The sequence below is a fragment of the Calidris pugnax genome, unplaced genomic scaffold, assembly GCF_001431845.1.
Source record: "Calidris pugnax isolate Ruff unplaced genomic scaffold, ASM143184v1 scaffold133, whole genome shotgun sequence".
In the NCBI taxonomy this organism is placed as follows: Eukaryota; Metazoa; Chordata; class Aves; order Charadriiformes; family Scolopacidae; genus Calidris; species Calidris pugnax.
In genome coordinates, this window is record NW_015090977.1 from 1,305,552 (window position 1) to 1,323,838 (window position 18,287).

Here is an 18,287-nt window from a genome sequence, read left to right on the forward strand (position 1 = left end):
TCCCCTCCTATTTTATTTTCATTTTAGTCCCACAGCAACACCTCTAAGGACACCCCTCTCTGTGTTTAACATTTGACAACCCTCCTCGCAGTCCAGAAATGCTGTGATGAATCCACGTGTGATGAATCCCAACTGAAAGAGGTTACATCAAAAGGGGAACTGAAGAAGACACTCCTTGTGCTCAGATTTCAGGAACAGTTGGGTGCCAGCCATGAGGCAGCCGCAGTCACACCTTTCTCAGTCTTTGCCTGGTCCTGGCTGGTCCCCACTTTTATCCGTGCTGCCGAAGCAGACGGGAGGTTGCAAAGTGGAACACTTTTCTTTTAAAATGTCTCTTTCTTTTTTTTTTTCCCCTCCTATTTTATTTTCATTTTAGTCCCACAGCAACAACGATATTTCTTAAATACAGTAAAGAAGAGCAAAACTGACAGCGGGGCACAGGAACAGTCCAGCTGAGAAACCTGCCAGCGTCAGGAGCAGCTCTTTGGAGCTTATGGAGCTTTACATAAAGCATCTGTTCTTTGTCTGAGCCCTTTTGCTTGTCACATTTCAAAGACTCCTTTTGCTGGCTACAGAGGCATCGGAAAGTATGCTCAGTTGCAAGTGGGGTCACGAAGAGATGAAGAGGGAGGGAATCAACCATGACACAGATACACCTCCACACACTGGCTGCAGCTTCAGAGCATGCTTTGAAAAAAGCAGGGGAAAAAAACCCCACAACGATAAAATAAAACATGGAAAGCATTTGAGGAATAAGAAAGTCTTGCTTCCACCCAGAACCCTGAGGAAAATGGCCTTGTGGGGAATTGGGAACCATACAAACCAGATATGCATTTTCTTTTAAGAAAATTACTCAGACAAGCAGTGAGACACATAGATCACTGCACCACAGGGAGCATTTGGAGCCGAGCAGGGAGGCCACGGGGAGCAATGACCAGGCAAAGTGTGCTCCAGTAGAGGAGGAAGAGGAGCGTGGAAGCAACAAGGTCTGCTTTCATCTCCCAGGCCTGCCAGGAGCCAGGCAACTTCAACCAAATCACAGAGGGGAGAGTTTGAGCATCTATAACCTGCATGGACAGGAATAAGAGCTGCTGGTGTCTTTTCTTCATGGCACGGCTGGTCCTTCAGAGTCTCCGTGGCTCATACAGAGTAGAGAGAGAAGTGAAACTGCAGCTCTTCCTTCACTGACATTTGCAAAAGGAAACTTCATCTGTTGATAATTTCTTGTGAAAATGACTGTAGTGTTTTCTGACAAAACATTATGACCTACTAAGAGTAAATCCCAAAATCCTGTTGGGCCTTCAAGGCTATGAACCAGCGTGTAAGTCCTTCCTCTTGCAAGGAACCACAGACTTCCCCCCAAATAAACCCCAGACAGCCCTCCTGTTTGCAACGTGACCAAAATGGGAAGTGGTTCAGATGCTGAAACCAAAGAGGAGCCTTGTGCATTAAGAATATGGAAAACTGGGAGGTTACTGACATTCATCTCAAGAGTGCTGACTCGCCTCTTGCTGCAGAGGTTGTAACTCTTCAAAAATCTCCTTTTTTCCATAGCACATCAAAGAACTGTACAACAGCCTGGGCACTGCTAAATCTTGTGACTGACCCGAGGTATCTGTTTGCTGGGTGTGCCTGTCCCTGTCTCCTGTCTATTATCCTTCATCTGGGAGCTTGAGAGGGCTGGGACTGGCAGCCTCTGGTGTGATTGGGAAGCACAAGGACGGCCAAGGCCCTGTTTCACAGCAGACACTAGATGTTTAAGAACATTTTTGATGCAGATCAAAAGAAAAACGAACACTGTAAGCTTAAGAAAGGGATTTAAAGAGAAGCAGGTTCAAGGAATGGCTGAAGAGGCAGGTTATCTTGAAAGCAAGCTGTCGCAGCCCACAGCTATCAAAAACACTACCAGTAAGCAAGATTTCTCTTTTGTAGTTTATTAAGACTCCAGGCAGGGATGACATATCTGATTCTGCATCTCTTGAGAATCTCAAAGTGTCCCTACCAGAGCAAAGCACCAAGCACAGCAATAGATTACTATATGCCAGATGATCCTTTTGTGCAATATGAGCACCTTGCCAAATCTTGGGAACACTTAGGACAGAGCCATAGATGGAAAAAGCAGCTGAAGGCTTTACAAAGCAAGAAAACAGCAGAAGCTGGAGTGAGAAAAGTTAGTTACAATTCAGAGACCCAATGCAGTGACACTGCAGAGGGAATTGCCCAGCACAGGGAAAGAACCCAGGTGAAATGACAGGGAATAAGTTTTAAAAGCAATCTTTTGCTGCCAGCCTCATGCATGCAGTAAGCTGCAGGATTAAGACGATTGCCTCCACCAGACAAACCTCCCAGCTTCACTTGCTCAGAGCAGAAATGAGAGAGGGGATACCTTGAGCTGCATAGTTTTTCTTACTGAAGGAAAAGTGCTGCCAACATTTATAGTCTGCAGCTTTCTCAGGGTTATCACTAGCCATTCCCTGTACGAAAGGTGCACCCAATGCAACATCAGCTGTTATGTTTTCAGATGCAGCTGCACAAACTGACATGAGGTCATGAAAAACAAGAGTTGACTGGCATGGCAGGGAGGTCAGCACAGTGCTGGGCGAAATGTAATCAGGAATTTGACAAGGCCTTATAGTTCACACTGATCACATCCTCTCTTCCTTTTGGAAAGAGGCTGAAACTCTGAAAATATATCCAAGGATGAACATTTTCCATTAAGTAAACTTGCTATATTGACAGTTTACAGAAATACTACAAGTTATTATTTTTAAATATAGGCTGAAAGTGAGACAGCTCATTTTCATCTCTTTTCCACAGAGTTTAAAGTACCCTTCCCATCCTGCCTGAGGCAGTGTGCACATTACAAGAAGCAACGAGGTCCTTGTAATCGTTTACAGCAAGACAGGATGCCCACCAAGACTGGCAGGAAACATTAACCGCACGATGCATGTTGGCCCATCTGTCTCTCAGAAGCCACACACAGGATTCTGCTGCTGCTTTTTACAGAGACAAAGCAACCTGTGAAAGACAGACGTTTCAGAAATTCACCATGTGAAGTTACAGATCCAGGAAATCCACATCGCTTTTGTGCTCTTAAGCGAACGTGCACATCGTGCAAATGATTTCATCATAATGCTGTAAATCAGGAATTCTGATGTGGGCTAAACATCGAGCGCTGCAAGTACCGACACACAGACCCAGTGTGGCTCTTGATGACTGAAGTCCACGCATGTCTCACACCAACAGTGTTTTACACAGAAGCCAACTCCACCCTTAGCAACTTTTTTGTGCCTCTACAACACTCTTTAATCCAAAGCACTTCAGTGCAGTCTCTTGTGACAAAAGAATAACAGTCAACCCATTCTTAGACAGGTCACTCCATCCTTGGCTTCTCTCTGGCAAACAGTGTTGTTTCTACACAGCACAGAAAGCACTGCCTTCCCAAAGACCCCTCCCCGCTGCCCCTATGGAGTTGCTCTTGTACCTTTAGACATAGTAATAAGAAAGTGTCAGGCAGAGAAAGTTGAGTAAAAAAAGTTTCTTCAGAAGAAATTAATGCTTAAAGTGCACGAGAATACTTCAAGCCACAGGCTGAACCACAGTCTTCGATGAAATGCACTTTAATACTGATAATGCCTTCAATTTTTCCAGCCACTATAGGAAGAACTACTCCTTTGAAGATGGAAGCAAGGTTAGAATCCAGAAAACCTGCTAAAGATTTCTGGTTTGTCTCTCTAGGGGCATCATCTCAGTGGCTGATAGCTGGGGCTGCAATAGTGACTGCTCCTCTGAAACAGCCGATCTCAGTTGTTTCTGTGGCATCCGCTTCCATGATCTTGTCTCTGTAGCAGGAGACATAAAAACAGCAGCCCTTTGTCAGCAGGAAGCTGGCAAAGGGACACAGTTTTTAGAAAGTGGCAAGTTCAGGGAAAACCCAAGATACACCAGAGAGCATTTCAAGTGTTGCAACCTCCCCAGTCCTAGAAAACTGGCATCTAAGAAGAACCTACACTGGGAGAGCAGGAGGTTGTGTTTAAATCCAGTGGAGCTCTGCCCGAGCTCTGCCAGGCTGAACAAAATATTTCTAGAGAAAGGAACAGCTCTCCATTTTCCACACAGAGTTCCTTCCCAGGTGTTAAAAACACGGGAAACATACAAAGGGAAGCAAACATCATTATCTTACAGACAACTTGACAAAGTCACCAGTGTTAATGTCCTGACTTGTGCTATAAAAGCCCCGTGATTTTAACACTTGCAGTATGTGTGGACCTAAATTTTACTTTTCCTAGAAAAAGCAGCAGGCATTTGGGCTACTGACTCAGAGAGAACAACAGCCCTTGCTTTTCTCAGCAGCATCTCCTGCCAATGTCTACCTGGACGCAATTTCATGAGTAAGCTGGCCTAAATCTCTGTCACCAAAGACATAACAACATGCCAAGAGTAGTTGCTGAGCAGGAAGCTAAAAGGATACTGAAGACATTTCTTCACAATTTAATTTACCTTCTGGATTTATTTCTGAATCACTGGTGTTTCCAGGGTCTTCCTTAAGAACTCCCACATCCTTTGCCCAGTCCGTCCATTTAATTTCTTCTACTCTGGAGAGACAAAACGCAACAGACACTGATGCACAGAGCACAGCATTTTGGTCCTTATCTCATTGTCCTGCAGCATCCCAAGCCAGCTCATCCTGCCAACACAATCCTAATGGTTTGGCTGCAGCCAGGTATACTACAGAGCTTTTTTTTTTTGAGTAAAGATCTTCTAAGCTCCACAAGGTAAATATCTTCTTTCCCTGCATATTGTGTGCTGGTCTATATTGAGTAAAGATCTAAGCTCCACAAGGTAAATATTTTCTTTCCCTGCATATTGTGTGCTGGTCTATCTATACTGTTTGTTTTAAAATACTCCAGTTCCTCCCAGGGAATATACTTAATACAAAGGAGAAGATTCTACTTTCTGTACAGGCTCTGTAGCCCGTAACACCCTGGGGTTACAGACCTGCTGCTGGCAGGTTGCCTATTTCTGTACATGCTCCATAGCCCGTAACACTGGGGTTACAGACCTGCTGCTGGCAGGTTGGTTCTCTGGGTGGGGAAAGGTTCCCCTGCTCTCCCAGACCCTGTGCACGAGGAATAGCGCTGCCCTCTCGTGTTGCACCCAAATTGCTTCTTCCTGAGTGAAGGGGCCACCAGCCTGCATCCCTGCATCCCTCCCACCTGCCCTGGGCACAGCTGTCCCCGCAGCAGCAAAGAAAGCATCCTTGCAGACATTGCCACCACAACCACTTGCACGGATGTGGGTGAAACAGGACACCTTCTGGTGACATCATGTCTTGGTGACAATGCTGGTGGCTCAACTAGCTCCCAAACTTCCAGCGTTGCAATCACCAACCAATATGCACGTACCCAGGAACAGGTGGTTGAGTCACTCTGTTCACACAGTGAACACACTGAAATTCCCTGTGGTTCAGGACTATCAGCTCATGAATCACGGGAACCTGTTACCAGGCTGGAGTGTAAGACGCAATGGTAGATCTGTCTTACCTGAAACACCATCTCTCATCCTTCTTATTGAGGCCCACTGACATGAAGCAGCCAGATCTCCTCTTCCCGCCTTGGCGCCACAGCCAGGCCTTCTCTATTTCTAGAATAGCAATGGCCCTCTGAAAGAAGAAGTCCATGTCAGAGAGAAAACAGGGTATACAGAGCCCAGCCCCTCTTTTTGATTAAATCTTCCTCAATCAGCAACTGCTTTGACTGAGAAAATGACTTTGGAACTCAATCCCAAAGTGCTTGTTAGCTTAATAGTACCAGTCAGTTATTTACTGGCTCAGGTTACTTATGCACGTGGACCTGGCCTGGCTGGTGGCCATGCAAACAGCGTGAGTTTTAAATGCATCCAAAAACGATGTTATGATTTACCCCCAGAGTGGCAAATTTACGTAAAAGAGAATTTTATAGCCGAGGCTTAGGACAAAACAGACCCTGTCATCTCTGATGTTATGAGAGTCGAGTAGGAGTCTGGGCCACCACACAACTGCTGAGGAGCACCGTGTCTCACCTGCAGCTTCCAGACACATTTGCTATAACCAGAAATATCCGTGACGGTCTCGCTCATGAGAGCGATCAGCATGTTGAGCAGAAGGATGTAAGTGAGGATCACAAAGAGAAGCAGCAGGAGCATGACGAAGTATCGGAATCTGGCATGTTCGTGGAAATCCAGGTCGCCCATCCCAATGGTGATCTTGAAGAGCTCCAGGGAGACACTCAGCAGCCCCCTGTACATAGCATGGCTCCCAGCACCCTCCGGCTGAGCAAGAGACTTGTTGTGAGAGGCCGGAGGACTTTCCCCCATCAGCGTAACCAGAGCTATGAGAAAAACAGAATGTGAATCCTCCTCAGAAAAAGCTACTTCTTGCAGCCCAGCCTACAACACGATGCTGAGTGAGTCCTTACCTGCAGCAAAGCCAAAGAGGAAGATCATATAAACCAAGAGGAAACGCAGCAGATCTCTCAGGATAGTCTGAAACACAAATCAGGAGGAAGTGCCATTCTTTACCTCACATGAAATCACCAGGGTGATCTGTTCTCACACATCATAAACCAACCCCCAGTAATAACACTGAAAGCAAGTTGGAAAATGCTTTTATCCCGTTTAAGGAACCACTAATTACTTCCTCGGGTAAATAACATGAAATACTCTCAGATTAAGCTACTCATGATAACTTCTTCCTTGTTATGTTTGTATGAATAGGTTCTTTGAAATAAATACCATGTCAGTTCCCCAGCTGTGTCCAAATTGTTTTGACACACACATCTCTTCCTTTTCTAGCTCCATTGGATTACACACAAGTGGTGATCAGAACTCTTCCCTGGCACCTCATTTCACCTGCTCTGCCTTGCCTTTCTAGTCCCAGACTCCTTTACGGACCTGGAAACACTTATCAGTCCGAGCATCACTGTTCCAGGGAACTTGCACTGGTTTTGACCACTAGTTTTGAGTTGGTTTATGACAACCAGGTAAGTGTCAGCTGCTCTCACTTGCTATATTCAAAGATGGCAAACTAGGAGTTTGCCACAATTGTACTTCCTTGAAAACCCTGATCTAATTGCCTTCTGCAATTCCTTTACTTCCATAGTCAGCACGTCAATTCTATTTATGGTTTTCATGACCCTGAGAGAAGAAAAGTAATTGCAGGACTTCTATCAGTTCCCCACAAACAAAAGCTTTTCATACACAATTTTTCCCTGAAGACTGACCTTCTGTATCATGACACTGTAGATCCCAGTGCGCTGAAAGCCCCGGGTGTAATACAGCATGTTCACCCATCCCAAGAGCAGGGAGAACACCATCACTGCCACGTAGTTCTCTGAACTGGCCCCGTACAGGACTGCTGACAGCAGCAAGGAGAAAGCCTGGATGAAGCTGGGGAGAAGCAGAATGAGTGACACAGAGACCTACTTCAAGAAAAAAGGCCCATTTGCAGACCCGTGCTCTTTTGCAAGGCAAAGCGAACACGTTTTATGAGACTACATGGAGCACATAAAGTGGCAGTTAATCAGACACATAGTTTATATAAGCAAATCCTGTTGTAACCAGACCCACAAATTGCTGCAGTTTTGTTATGAACTGGTTAATCTCACAGTATGGAAACTCTGAGCTGTTCGATGTAACTCACATAACTGATATAAAATGGAAAAGAATTTTAACACTTAGAAACACATGCACACACACAGGCATCTAGACATATTTCTCCTCAGAAAACTGAGAAGTTCTTTTCCTTTTGACCAAATCTATGAGCCGTAGTGACTGTATGATTAAAAACTTGAGCTTTTCTTCTCACAAGTATATGTTCTGAACTGTGGAATAATTGAGGGTCTGACCTTTGCTGTGTTCAACTACAAATCCAAGGACAGACCCTACCCAAAGTCTAATAGAACAAAGAGTTATGAGAAGATGCAGCAGGTAGGAGAGGCGAGCAGGGAAGGGATGGAAAGAGGAGACTGTGGCAGAGAATGAGTCCTGCTCACCATCTCTCTATTAATGTTAGGGCAACTTAGCTGCACGCAGCAGAGAACCCATTTCACCCGTGCTTTCATTGCGCAAAAAACCTCAAGAGACATACATCAAGATCTCAATGCAGCTGTCAGAACACATTGTCTTCAGGGACTGGCGTCTCCTCCGCAAGTACAGGCTCTAATAGAGAAAAATCAATGGTAGCCATTCATCAAAACAACAGGCTATATTAGAGAGTGATGCCTGCCCGGCAGCGCCTATCGCTCAGGGGAGGGGTTTGCTCCATAAGCTCCTCTTCATGCTTTAATGTTCAAGATCCCAAATTTTAGCTAGTCATCCTTCCAAGATGAAAAAAAAGGCCTTATTTATAAAGGACAAGGATAAACAAGGGCTGAATCATGGCTCAGCCCTGTGTCTTTATTAATAGACCACATTAAATGCCAAAGATGCATTTTAGCACCATAAATTACACAAGTCTCTCATAATTACTTACTGTTGTGAGCCTATTCTTGCTATTGCCCAGCAACCTGGCTTGTGCCACCCCTGTCACTGCTAGATCATGCTGACACTGTGTCTCAGAGCAGGATTCCCTCCTGCCACCCCCTCATGCACATCCTGATGTCAGAAGAACCGACTCTGTTGCCTCGGTGTCAGTGATGCTTTCCTTTCTTTCTTACAATGAAACTACACAAGAGGTCCCCATACCTGAGCAAAAATTAGATAAATGCCTCCTAGCAAGATAATGATCAGTCCAGAGACCCACAGGAAGCCTCCAGCCGTAAACTCCACTGGAAATGAAGGCTGCAAGACAAAAACAAAAAAAACCCAAACCATTGAAGACAGGCAGAGGTAGTGACAATAACCACCCTGCACTTTTTAAACTCAGCTCCTTCCATTCAAGCCTTTCCAGATGAAAGAAGATTTGGTCTACCTTTAATCGTAGAGGTTGATAATACGCAATGGCTGTAAAGATGATCATGAATGACAAGTATGAGACAAAACTGAAGTAGAATCTCTTGGAAGCAAACGTTTCCCATTTTTGCTGAAGCAGTTTGTTCAGTGGCTCCAAAACCACCATCTTGTACCGATTCTATGGAAAAAGAAACAACAAAAATGTACCCATGTGTCAAGAAGAATGGAAATTTACCAGAGATTATTGTCTTTTTCAGGGTTGGAGCTCAGTGGCTTCAACTAGGCTAGCTCTAAACATTTATTCAGTCAGCCTTTTCAATATGAAATAAATCAACTATCCCATCAGAAGTGACTTCTGCTTGGCTTTATCAAGGTATTTGGACACACCCAGCCTTAGGATAGCCAAAAGATCAAAAATTTCTCTCGTATTATAGATTATCAGAGGAACACCAAGCAGACTATAAGTAATACAATAAGCAAATACTTCCATCATGCAGTTTCTTTTCCAGAAAAATGATCACTTGAAACACCACAAACTTGAAATGATTTGCATAATTATACAGCAACACTATAGACAGGCAGAAAAAACGTGGCTGCTTTTGACTTGTAATAACAGCACTCACTGGTGTGTCACTGCTGTACGCCAGGATCTCCAGCACGGAGTTCTCCTCAAAGCTGTCTATAGAGGACAAGTCGTAGAGGGACACATGGATAGGTCCATAGGTCCATTCAGTGAACTTGCGTGACAGATGCCTGTACACAGGGTCTTTGATCTCCCTTTGGATGATGTGCCTGAAGATCTGAAGAGAAATAAGACACACACCAGAAAAAAGTGTATGTAATGAAGGCGCTGAATGACACAAGTATCACCATCACCCAAAATCACCTTCAAGTACAGGACACCTGGCTCTCTGCATGATACACTTTGATACATCCAAACACCAGACTATCTGGCTAAAAGCAGACAATCCAACTACACCCTGTATCAGCTCTTCCCAGGGTAGAACCAACTTCAGTCCAGACCAGCTGTCTCGGCTGGGACCAAGAGCAGCAGCTGAGCCTCTGTGGGACACTAACTGGAGTGACCTGGTGGAGGCCTCTTTTACTGTCTCCCGTGGCACTGCCACTGTCAGCAGCATTACCACAGGTTGGGTGCAAGATGCTCCTACATCAACCCTCGCTGCTCCACTGAGGATGTACACTGCAGTCTTCCTCATTTCTCAGCAACCCCAGGGATTCCCTGTAGGTGTCTTTACCTCCACTTTGCCTGTCTTGGCAGCGAGCTGCAGAGGATTTAATCCATCATAATTCACTATCTCCTCCAGCTTCCATGTTGGGTCAAGCTTCACACCTGCCTTCAAGATCTCAACATACGTTGTGCTCACAAACTTGGTGTTCTCCTCAGTGTCATCTGCAATCATGACCAGGGCATGGAGGACTGTGTTGCCCTGCGTATCCTGCTCCTGGAGCCTGGCTTTCTGGTGGGGATTGTTTAGAAGATATTCCACCACCTCAAGCTGGTTGGTACAAGCAGCCAAGGAGAGAGGAAGTTCACCTGAAGAGATTAAGACAGTATTTGGAGATGAAGCAGAAAGAGGTGGAAAAAAAAAATAAAGGAAAAAAAAGCAATTCTAGTGAAGCAGAAAGGGGTGGTAAAAAAAATAAAGGAAAAAAAAGCAATTCTAGGAAAATATATTCAGCCTATAGTTTTACCACTGGAACACAGAACAAGCTGTTTCTCAGAAGCTCCAGATTCAGAAAGGGTTTTGCAGTAAACAATTACTCCTTATTTCTGGAGGCAGCTGAAACTTTCCCAGATTCCTAATTTGGCTAAACTAAGGAAATCCTTGTCTCTCTCTGAAAGCCCCTCAAATGGGATTAAATACAAAACCCCATAGATGATGGCAAATGCTCATTGGGCACCTCAGTCTGTGAAAGGATCCTGCCATTCAAATAAGTCAAGAGCTTGATTACAGGACAGTGGAGATGGCAACATGTGCACAGAGGGGCAAACCCAAGTGAAAATTAGCAGCATCACATACAGTAAGCAACAAAAGAAGCAAAGGAAAGTATTCCACACTGACTCACCAAAATAAAAGTAAACTCCTTCTTTCTTCTTCTTGAAGAATTCTCCATGGGCTCTGGCATGGACATCAGCTCCATTCTCTACTAGAAGTTTCACTAAATCCAGGTTCCTTTTCTCTATGGCAATATGGAGAGCTGTCTGGCCTAAGGAAACAGGCGAAATCCATCAGTCAGCACTGCTATCAGAGGTAACAGGCAAAGGACTCTTCAGCAAAGCCCCATTTCAACAACCACTGTATGTTCTGCAGAGCAATCCTGCAGGTCAGGGTGGGTGACAACTTATGACTTTCAGCAGTGTTCACTGGAAAAGCACGTTGCAAACACTGGGTCAGAAGACACGAGCGGAAAATTCAATGCATCTCCCCCTGCCTGGCACCAAGATCCTAAGCAGCTATGAGAGGATAAAGACAACCATACACATACACAACTATGCTGCATGTCTGCTATTAAAAGGATAGCCCAACCAGTAGAACTCATTCTTTAACAGCAATATACTATTTCTTTTTCACTTTTAGATGTGCTTTTTAAGCTTTCCAAAGCAAATCCTCTATTATTCCTCGGTTATTAAATGTCTATAATTTCTGTTTTATAGACCGAGAACAAAGTTGCAGACGTGACGTGTGTAATTCAGGGCCAAAGAGGATGCAGACCAGAATCAAAATTAAAAGATGAGTAGGCTGTTACTGGAAATGCACCAGAACTCTGGAAATGTAGTGCTGTATAAACTCCAGTTCCCCTCTTCCTTGTATCTGCACATCTCACCAGTCTAAGGGGGAGGCTGCTTCGACACAGCATCAGAACAGAAACCTTACCTCTGTAGTAACAATCAGAGCACGCCACGTTGACAAGTGGCCTGGGATTCTGTGTCTTTTGGTCTATTTCCAGCAAAAGTGGGATTGTGTCATTCTTTCCATTTTTTAAGTTCAACAGGGCCTTCATTAAGCAGGTCTTCCCAGTCTTTGCATCTAGTAGAAATGGAGTATCAAATGGGTTGTGCATGTACTTTGCACAGATCTGTATTACACCATTCAGTGTATTACACCATTCTTGCAAAGATTTTTTTAACTATCACTGTAGGACCAAATACAATAATAATTTTAAAGGCCTTTCTCAGTCTGTGGTAGAGGCAAAAGCCTTATGATGTATATAATTCCCCATCCTCAGATGGACATTAGGAAAATAAAATAGACAGAAGGCTGCAGAAAGCAAAAAAACCACAAGCAGGTTCCCCTGCTTCTCTCCTACATTAACAAGTGCTGCCTCTGCTAATCCTTTTTACAGAGTATTGAACAGAATATACCTGTGTATTCAGAATTGGTGAGAAATTTGGAGGTCCTCCTTAAGTACTCGAGTAAACCATCCAGTGCCTCGGGGCTGCCCCTTGAGACTGCGCTGAAGAGCCTGTCTCTGTCAAAGCGATTGGGATCCTTTTGGCTATGGAAGAAATGCAAAGCATTAAGAAGTTCTGGAGGGCAGAAGACAGGAGCGTGCAATAAGTTCTAGTGGGACGGTGTAAGGAAGGAGGGAGGCAGAAAAGTTTGTCAGAAAAAAACAAGGATTTTATTTTTGAGGCAAGGGAAAAACAGAGACAGTTATTTCCCAGAATTCTCTTAAGGGGCTGCTCTTTCCATCAGCTGGAGCCCTTCCCAGATGCAGTCTGATGTGCAACCCTGGAAGGCATCCAGAGCGCAAAGAGAGAAGCCCAAGATAGCTGCAGGACCAGAGTCAGTCCCATCACATGGTGTGAAGAGCTCCATGAGCTCCTTTACATCCCTCCCTGGGCAGAACAGCTCAGCTCTGCAGGGCTCCAGGCTAAGCTGCTCTTATGCCCAACTCGGCTTATTTGGTGCTAGTTCAGATACATTCAAACCACACCACAACACACACCATACACACACCTCCCAAGCACAGAAGAGAAGTCCTAATATGTCCCCTTTCTGCCTTTAATTACCTCCCAACTGATTCCTGTAATATTCCTGCATTGTCACTTTTAGTGTAGACTTTGGTAAAGTCTATAGGCCCCCCCCAGCAGGGATCTGTGCAGATCAACAGGGATCCCACCCTTGTCAAAGTTACTCACTTGCTGACAAGTCCTGGGCGATAGTTCAGATTAATCTTGACTTTAGGAGGGAAGTCACTGCTCTCCTTCTGATAAGGTGTCTCTAACGGTCGTGGCTCTCCTTTCTTTCCATGTCCTGATCTTTCTTCCTTTTTACTAGATGTGGGTTTATCTTCGTGGATGCTGTCATCTGTTTCAAGCAATCCCATCAACCTGTTCCTCTGTCCCGGACCTGGCTGTCCATTTGTGAAGTTATCCATTTCTAGCAGAGATGGTCTTGCAGCTCACCAAAGACCTTCCCTGCTGGGAGACTAAACCTGCAAGGGAGAGGGAGAATTAACAGCATTTGTTCACAAAGATGGAATGTGTACAGTGCAGCACAGAGGAAAGCACTTTTCCAGGACCAGCATTCCTACAGTTGACTACAGGTCCCTTGAGAGAGAGATTCAAGTAAAACTCTGAGCGCTGGGAGTATTTGAATAAAGGATCAAGGCCTTAAATAGGGTCTATCACTGGTGAAGGGAAGTTCAAAAGCAGTTAACGAAATACAGACAACTTGTCTGCAGAACATATGAACCCCCTTTGTGAGATGACCTCACCTGTTGGCAGCAGCACAGGCTCCTTACATAAAAGGCAAAGAAAGTGGATCTTTAGGAGACCACGATCATTGTTCTTGTCTCAGTGCAGCCAGAGCAGCCTCATCACCGAGTGGCCAAAAAGATAAGATGAACTGTAGGCCTTCTTTAGAACAGCAGTAAGTTTGCTCATGCTCTCTGTTGGTAAGCATTATGCTATTTCTACAGGGAAAACACATGCACAAATTCTGCTCCTCTCATGCATTCCTGCATTTCATCCTGGGGCAAAAGCAGCCAGATCTCCCCAATGTTTGGAGTGGTTGGCCCTCCATGGGAGCACGGGCTTTGAACTCCCAGCTCCACACACAGGCAAACACAGACCCCAGCTGCCATGTGGGCACTCGGAGCCCTCAGAGCCTGAGCACAGCTCTCCCGAGGGCAAAGCTGGATGCAGAGCTGCTGTGCAGAGAGCATCAGGATTCATCAGAGCATCCAGCCAGCCTCACTTCTCTCATCTAACACATCCTGTGCTCCTTCTTCACTCTGTTGAGACACCTCTTCATATAGATGCGGATACATCTCGGATCCACACCCAATACAAGCTATCTGTAGTCAGCAGATGCAGACACACACAGTTTGTGAGGCAGCAAGGAAACACCCGTGATTACTGACCTGAAGCAGAGCTTTTATAAAGAACTCCGTCTCATTCACATGTACTCCCTCCAAATGGTTAACAGCTTTTCTCCAAAGAGAAATCTCCCCTGCTGGGACTACAGCCAGACTCCATAGCCTGTACCAGCAAAGAGGTAAATTGACACAGCGTTAGCATTCTGGTTTAGATTAGGATATGGAGAAACACAGTTCTAGGCAGAAAACAGCCACGAAACATCTATATGCAGCTCACAGCAAGAAATCCAAGGGCTGATTTTAAGACGTACCATTATGATAATTCAGACGTTCAGTTTAGTCTGCACTCTAACGACAAACATTCCTCTGCACGCACAGGCATAAACCCTATAATCCCATTTCAGACTTATTTTCTCCCCCAGAACACTTACTGGTACATTTGCTGATCCTTCAGAGGGCTATTTGCATTTCCATAATAGTTTGCTTGGGCTTTTCTGTTTTCCTTTCCCCCAAATCATGTCTCAGCTGCGGTTTCCATCTCTCCACAGCGCTCGAGAGTTATTTACTGTCAGTCTTGTACAGACAGACTGTCTGGTTTAAAAGCAAGAGCAAAAAGGGTCCTAAAAAAAAACGGACCCTATAATATATACATCCACTCTGCGTGTCCCTAGGAAACACAAAGCACTCTCTATTTGCCGGCTCAACTTTCACTTCTCTACTCAAGAGCCGAGTTGTTTCTTTCTGCAACTTTACCAAGCCATTTTGAGTAGCGCAGCACAAAAAAGCCCTGCTGTCAAAAGAGGAAGAGCACAGCACTTACCCCAAGTTGCTGCAAGCTCCACCCAAGAACCGATCTGACAAAGAGTCCCAACGGATTCTTCAGAGGGCAAATAATCTCTCGGTAGAAACCAAGTCAAATACCAACAAGCGTTAATAAGCATGAAAGCAGACCTCAAATTATTTACATCCATGGGTGACAGCCCTCTTCTTCTGCAGAGAAGACCACGCTCATATTAGCACGCTATTAAGGGCACAAAGTTGAACTCCTACTTGGTGGTGGTCCATGAGAGAATCCCGGCCACCTGTGAGAAGCAATAACCGTGGATTATTGTTATTTACACAACTGTGTAGCTTTCTGCAAAGTGAAGAGGGGCTTGCACAGGAAATGACTAGATAGATTTCTCAGTAAAAGAGAGAGCCAATGAGTGCAGTGCTCTTATATGGGAAAGCTGGCTGGCTCTTGCAGATTCATAACGCTTAACCCCTGCCTGCACATATAGAGGCAACATCTCGTGGCTTTCAACAACAGCCCACTCGGATCTCCTCAGATCTCCAGGGAGGTGGCTGGTTTGACCCTGAGAGAGCTAGAGCCCGTGGTTTAGTTGTGAGGTTTGTCACAAGGCTCCCTCAGTCAGCCCCAGGACAAGCAAGCATGGATCGAAATATCTGAGGTCAACTGTTTCTGTGGGAAGGCAGTTCTCCTCACACTTCACACACCCCAGTGACGAGGCAGCACAAACCATCTGAGACAATAAACCAGCCAGAACGTTCCCCTACAAAGTACACCCTGTCAGCTGCTCATCACAAGCACAAGAGACTGCACAAAGCAGCCCCAGTTCCAAACCACTTAGGCCACTGGTTACTTAATTTACCACTCCTGCTCATCCCTTCATGGGTTGGTTCTCCAAAAGAGTGCAAGCCTTGGAGGTTCTGGGCGCACAGACTGACCACCCTACGACACTAATACCCCTTCACTTGTCACTCACAAAACAGGACCCCTGGGAAACAGAGGACATCAGCCCACACCAAGTGTCTCAGGTTTTTCTCTCCTGCTCCAAGCAGAACCCAGGTCCGAGGAGGCAGCGTGATCATTATTTCCTGCAGCACCAACGCAGGATGACACTGGGCACCCACAGTCTCAATGGTCTTCCCCAGCACACGGCTGCTGTGGGGTGATTCTCTGTAGAGGAGTGATGGTTTACAAAGCCATTTAGGTGATCTAGAGCTCATCTAGGGAATCTTACTAATTAACAAAATGGTAAAAAGCTCTTCTAATCAACAGCTTGGTAGCAGGGACACAATTCCATGTGAAATCTCAAAAGTTTAGTTAAGCATTGGTCCAAGAACATTGAGAAGGGGTGTCACGGCGTGACACACTGAACTCTGGCTGTGCCTTTCTTCTTCCAAACCTACCTCGAGCCAAGAGAGAGCCTGAAGCAACGCTCATCTGATAGGCCTGCAGGATGATCTGGGACTTCCTGGAATGTGGCTGTCACCCACAGAAACATTCCCAGATGGCTCCTACTTTGATTCAGATGCGGGCTGCGAGAGGACCTTCCTATAAATACACCCATTAAATGGCAGGGTGCCTTTTCCTCTTTCATGGTTTTGCAGGAGATCACAAGCTTATTTCTCAGATTCCCGTGTTTCAAAATTAAGCTGAAGCAGGAACAACACAAAGCGATTTACTCTTTCCAGGCTTAATGATTTATAGGACCCACAGAATGGCCTATAAAGAACAAATATACACAGATGAACACAAGACCACATCTCATCTCTCCTCTCGCTCATTTCAGCCTTGCAGTGATTTAGTTCAGTTTGCTTTAATCACGTTACACTTAATTTACTGTGGTATCAACAGAGAGATTCAGGCCCAGGAGTATAAACTTAGGGGTTTAAATCCTCTTGGGTTTTTCCCCCAGCTTTCACAGGAGTCAGCCCATCGTTCCAGCTGAAATCAGCCCCCAAAAAGTGCATCACAACAAGAGTTCTTTCTGCACATCTGGTTTTAATAGCTTACAGGGAGGAAGGAGAATGTGCAGCTCACTGGGAAAGGAATCACTGCCAGCTGAGGGGTCACCACAGCAAAACAGAAACACGGAGCTGCCGGGGGAACACACAAACATGGGTGTGAGCACACACATGCGCACACGCTGCACCAGGGTGAGCACTTGCACTTCCATGTCAGAGAAGGGAGAAGTGAGGCAGAGGGGAAAAAAACCAACCAAACAAACAAGATCTTCCCAAAAGTGCACTCACCAGTGCCAGCGTTCCCAGGTCAGTAATGGGATTACATCACTGCTGTGCACTCGCCAGCTGAGCTCATTACAATGCTTAACGAGCATCTTGCCACCAAAATTTGAAATCCTGATAGCGGTTAGGACTCAGGAGGAAGCCATCCAAAGCAGCACGCAGGGAGAAGAACAGAAGGAATTTAATTTCCCCTATCTGCCAGCCTGAGTTTTCAAAAGCAACACATGATCCTCTTGCCTTTTGAGGCTTTTAATTGAAGGAACAAGATGGAATCTTGCAATTGCTCAGTAATTATTGCACTGATGAAAATGTATTTGATGGTGCTAAGTTTCTCCTGACAGGAGAGGCACATTCTGAGGAAGCCTTAAATGTGAGAAGAGAGAAATCAAACTCTTAACTACTAAGTGAAGTTTTAAGCCAAATCAGTAATTTTCATTTCAAGATATTACCAAATATTTTCCTAATTATAGTTATTATATAATTGTAGATTATAAATGAAAACGCACTATAATTCATGGCAGGAAAAACAATGACTGGAACCTGCTTAAGCAGAAGGTAAAACATGAGGAAGATGGCTTTCTGCAAAGGCAGAACCAAGCACATTTCCTAAAATACAGATTCTCTGTTCATCTGAGTGCCCGTTTTTACCAAATACTGAAAATTGTTCCACTCTTATGATTAATACTGCGTTTTCTGTATGCTGTAAGCAGAAGATCAAAGTCACTTACACGTGTCTGTAGTTTAATGACAGCATCAATCTGTAGCCACTCTAAGGGGCAGCAGCTCAAAATCATCTTCCCGGGCGGAGGGGAGCTGGGAAGCAGCAGGAAAGGGTGGACCAGTGACATTTCTGCTTCATCCAAACCTCACCAAGGCCACGCAGCTAAAAGAGAAAACTGTTTCTTTTAAAGGTGGGCTTTTACACTTGGGAAAATATCCCATATTTTTGCCAAGGCCAGACTTTTTATCACGAGTTGTTA

General features: G+C 45.0%; 1 protein-coding gene across 4 annotated transcripts; it reads right to left on the reverse strand.

The window, feature by feature from the left end:
- Positions 1-3,523: 3,523 nt before the first annotated feature.
- TRPV2 (transient receptor potential cation channel, subfamily V, member 2) lies at positions 3,524-18,199 on the reverse strand. Of its 4 annotated transcripts, XM_014952966.1 has the most exons (18): positions 18,036-18,199; positions 15,095-15,356; positions 14,320-14,437; positions 13,094-13,389; positions 12,314-12,447; positions 11,826-11,978; positions 11,017-11,157; positions 10,185-10,483; positions 9,552-9,728; positions 8,948-9,106; positions 8,722-8,817; positions 8,126-8,196; positions 7,260-7,425; positions 6,456-6,522; positions 6,061-6,368; positions 5,544-5,662; positions 4,501-4,595; positions 3,524-3,842 (listed from the first exon to the last, which is right to left on the reverse strand). In XM_014952966.1, exons 4-18 carry the CDS (start codon positions 13,330-13,332, stop codon positions 3,712-3,714), a joined length of 2,355 nt encoding a protein of 784 aa, XP_014808452.1. In that variant the 5' UTR covers positions 13,333-13,389; positions 14,320-14,437; positions 15,095-15,356; positions 18,036-18,199; the 3' UTR covers positions 3,524-3,711. The 4 variants fall into 4 exon arrangements, with proteins under 4 accessions (XP_014808452.1, XP_014808451.1, XP_014808454.1 ...); XM_014952965.1 differs by lacking the exon at positions 18,036-18,199 and having other exon boundaries at positions 15,095-15,446; XM_014952968.1 differs by lacking the exon at positions 18,036-18,199 and having other exon boundaries at positions 3,524-3,887; positions 15,095-15,446.
- Positions 18,200-18,287: the final 88 nt, after the last annotated feature.

Bases quoted from the DNA above. Each gene is read 5' to 3' on its own strand.
- TRPV2 (XM_014952966.1), bottom strand. From the start codon at position 13,332: ATGGATAACTTCACAAATGGACAGCCAGGTCCGGGACAGAGGAACAGG. The intron at 8,197-8,721 runs GTATGGGGACCT...TTTCTCTATTAG, and splicing joins TTTATCTAATTTTTGCTCAG to AGCCTGTACTTGCGGAGGAG. The intron at 5,663-6,060 runs GTGAGACACGGT...TTCTTCTTTCAG, and splicing joins AATGTGTCTGGAAGCTGCAG to AGGGCCATTGCTATTCTAGA.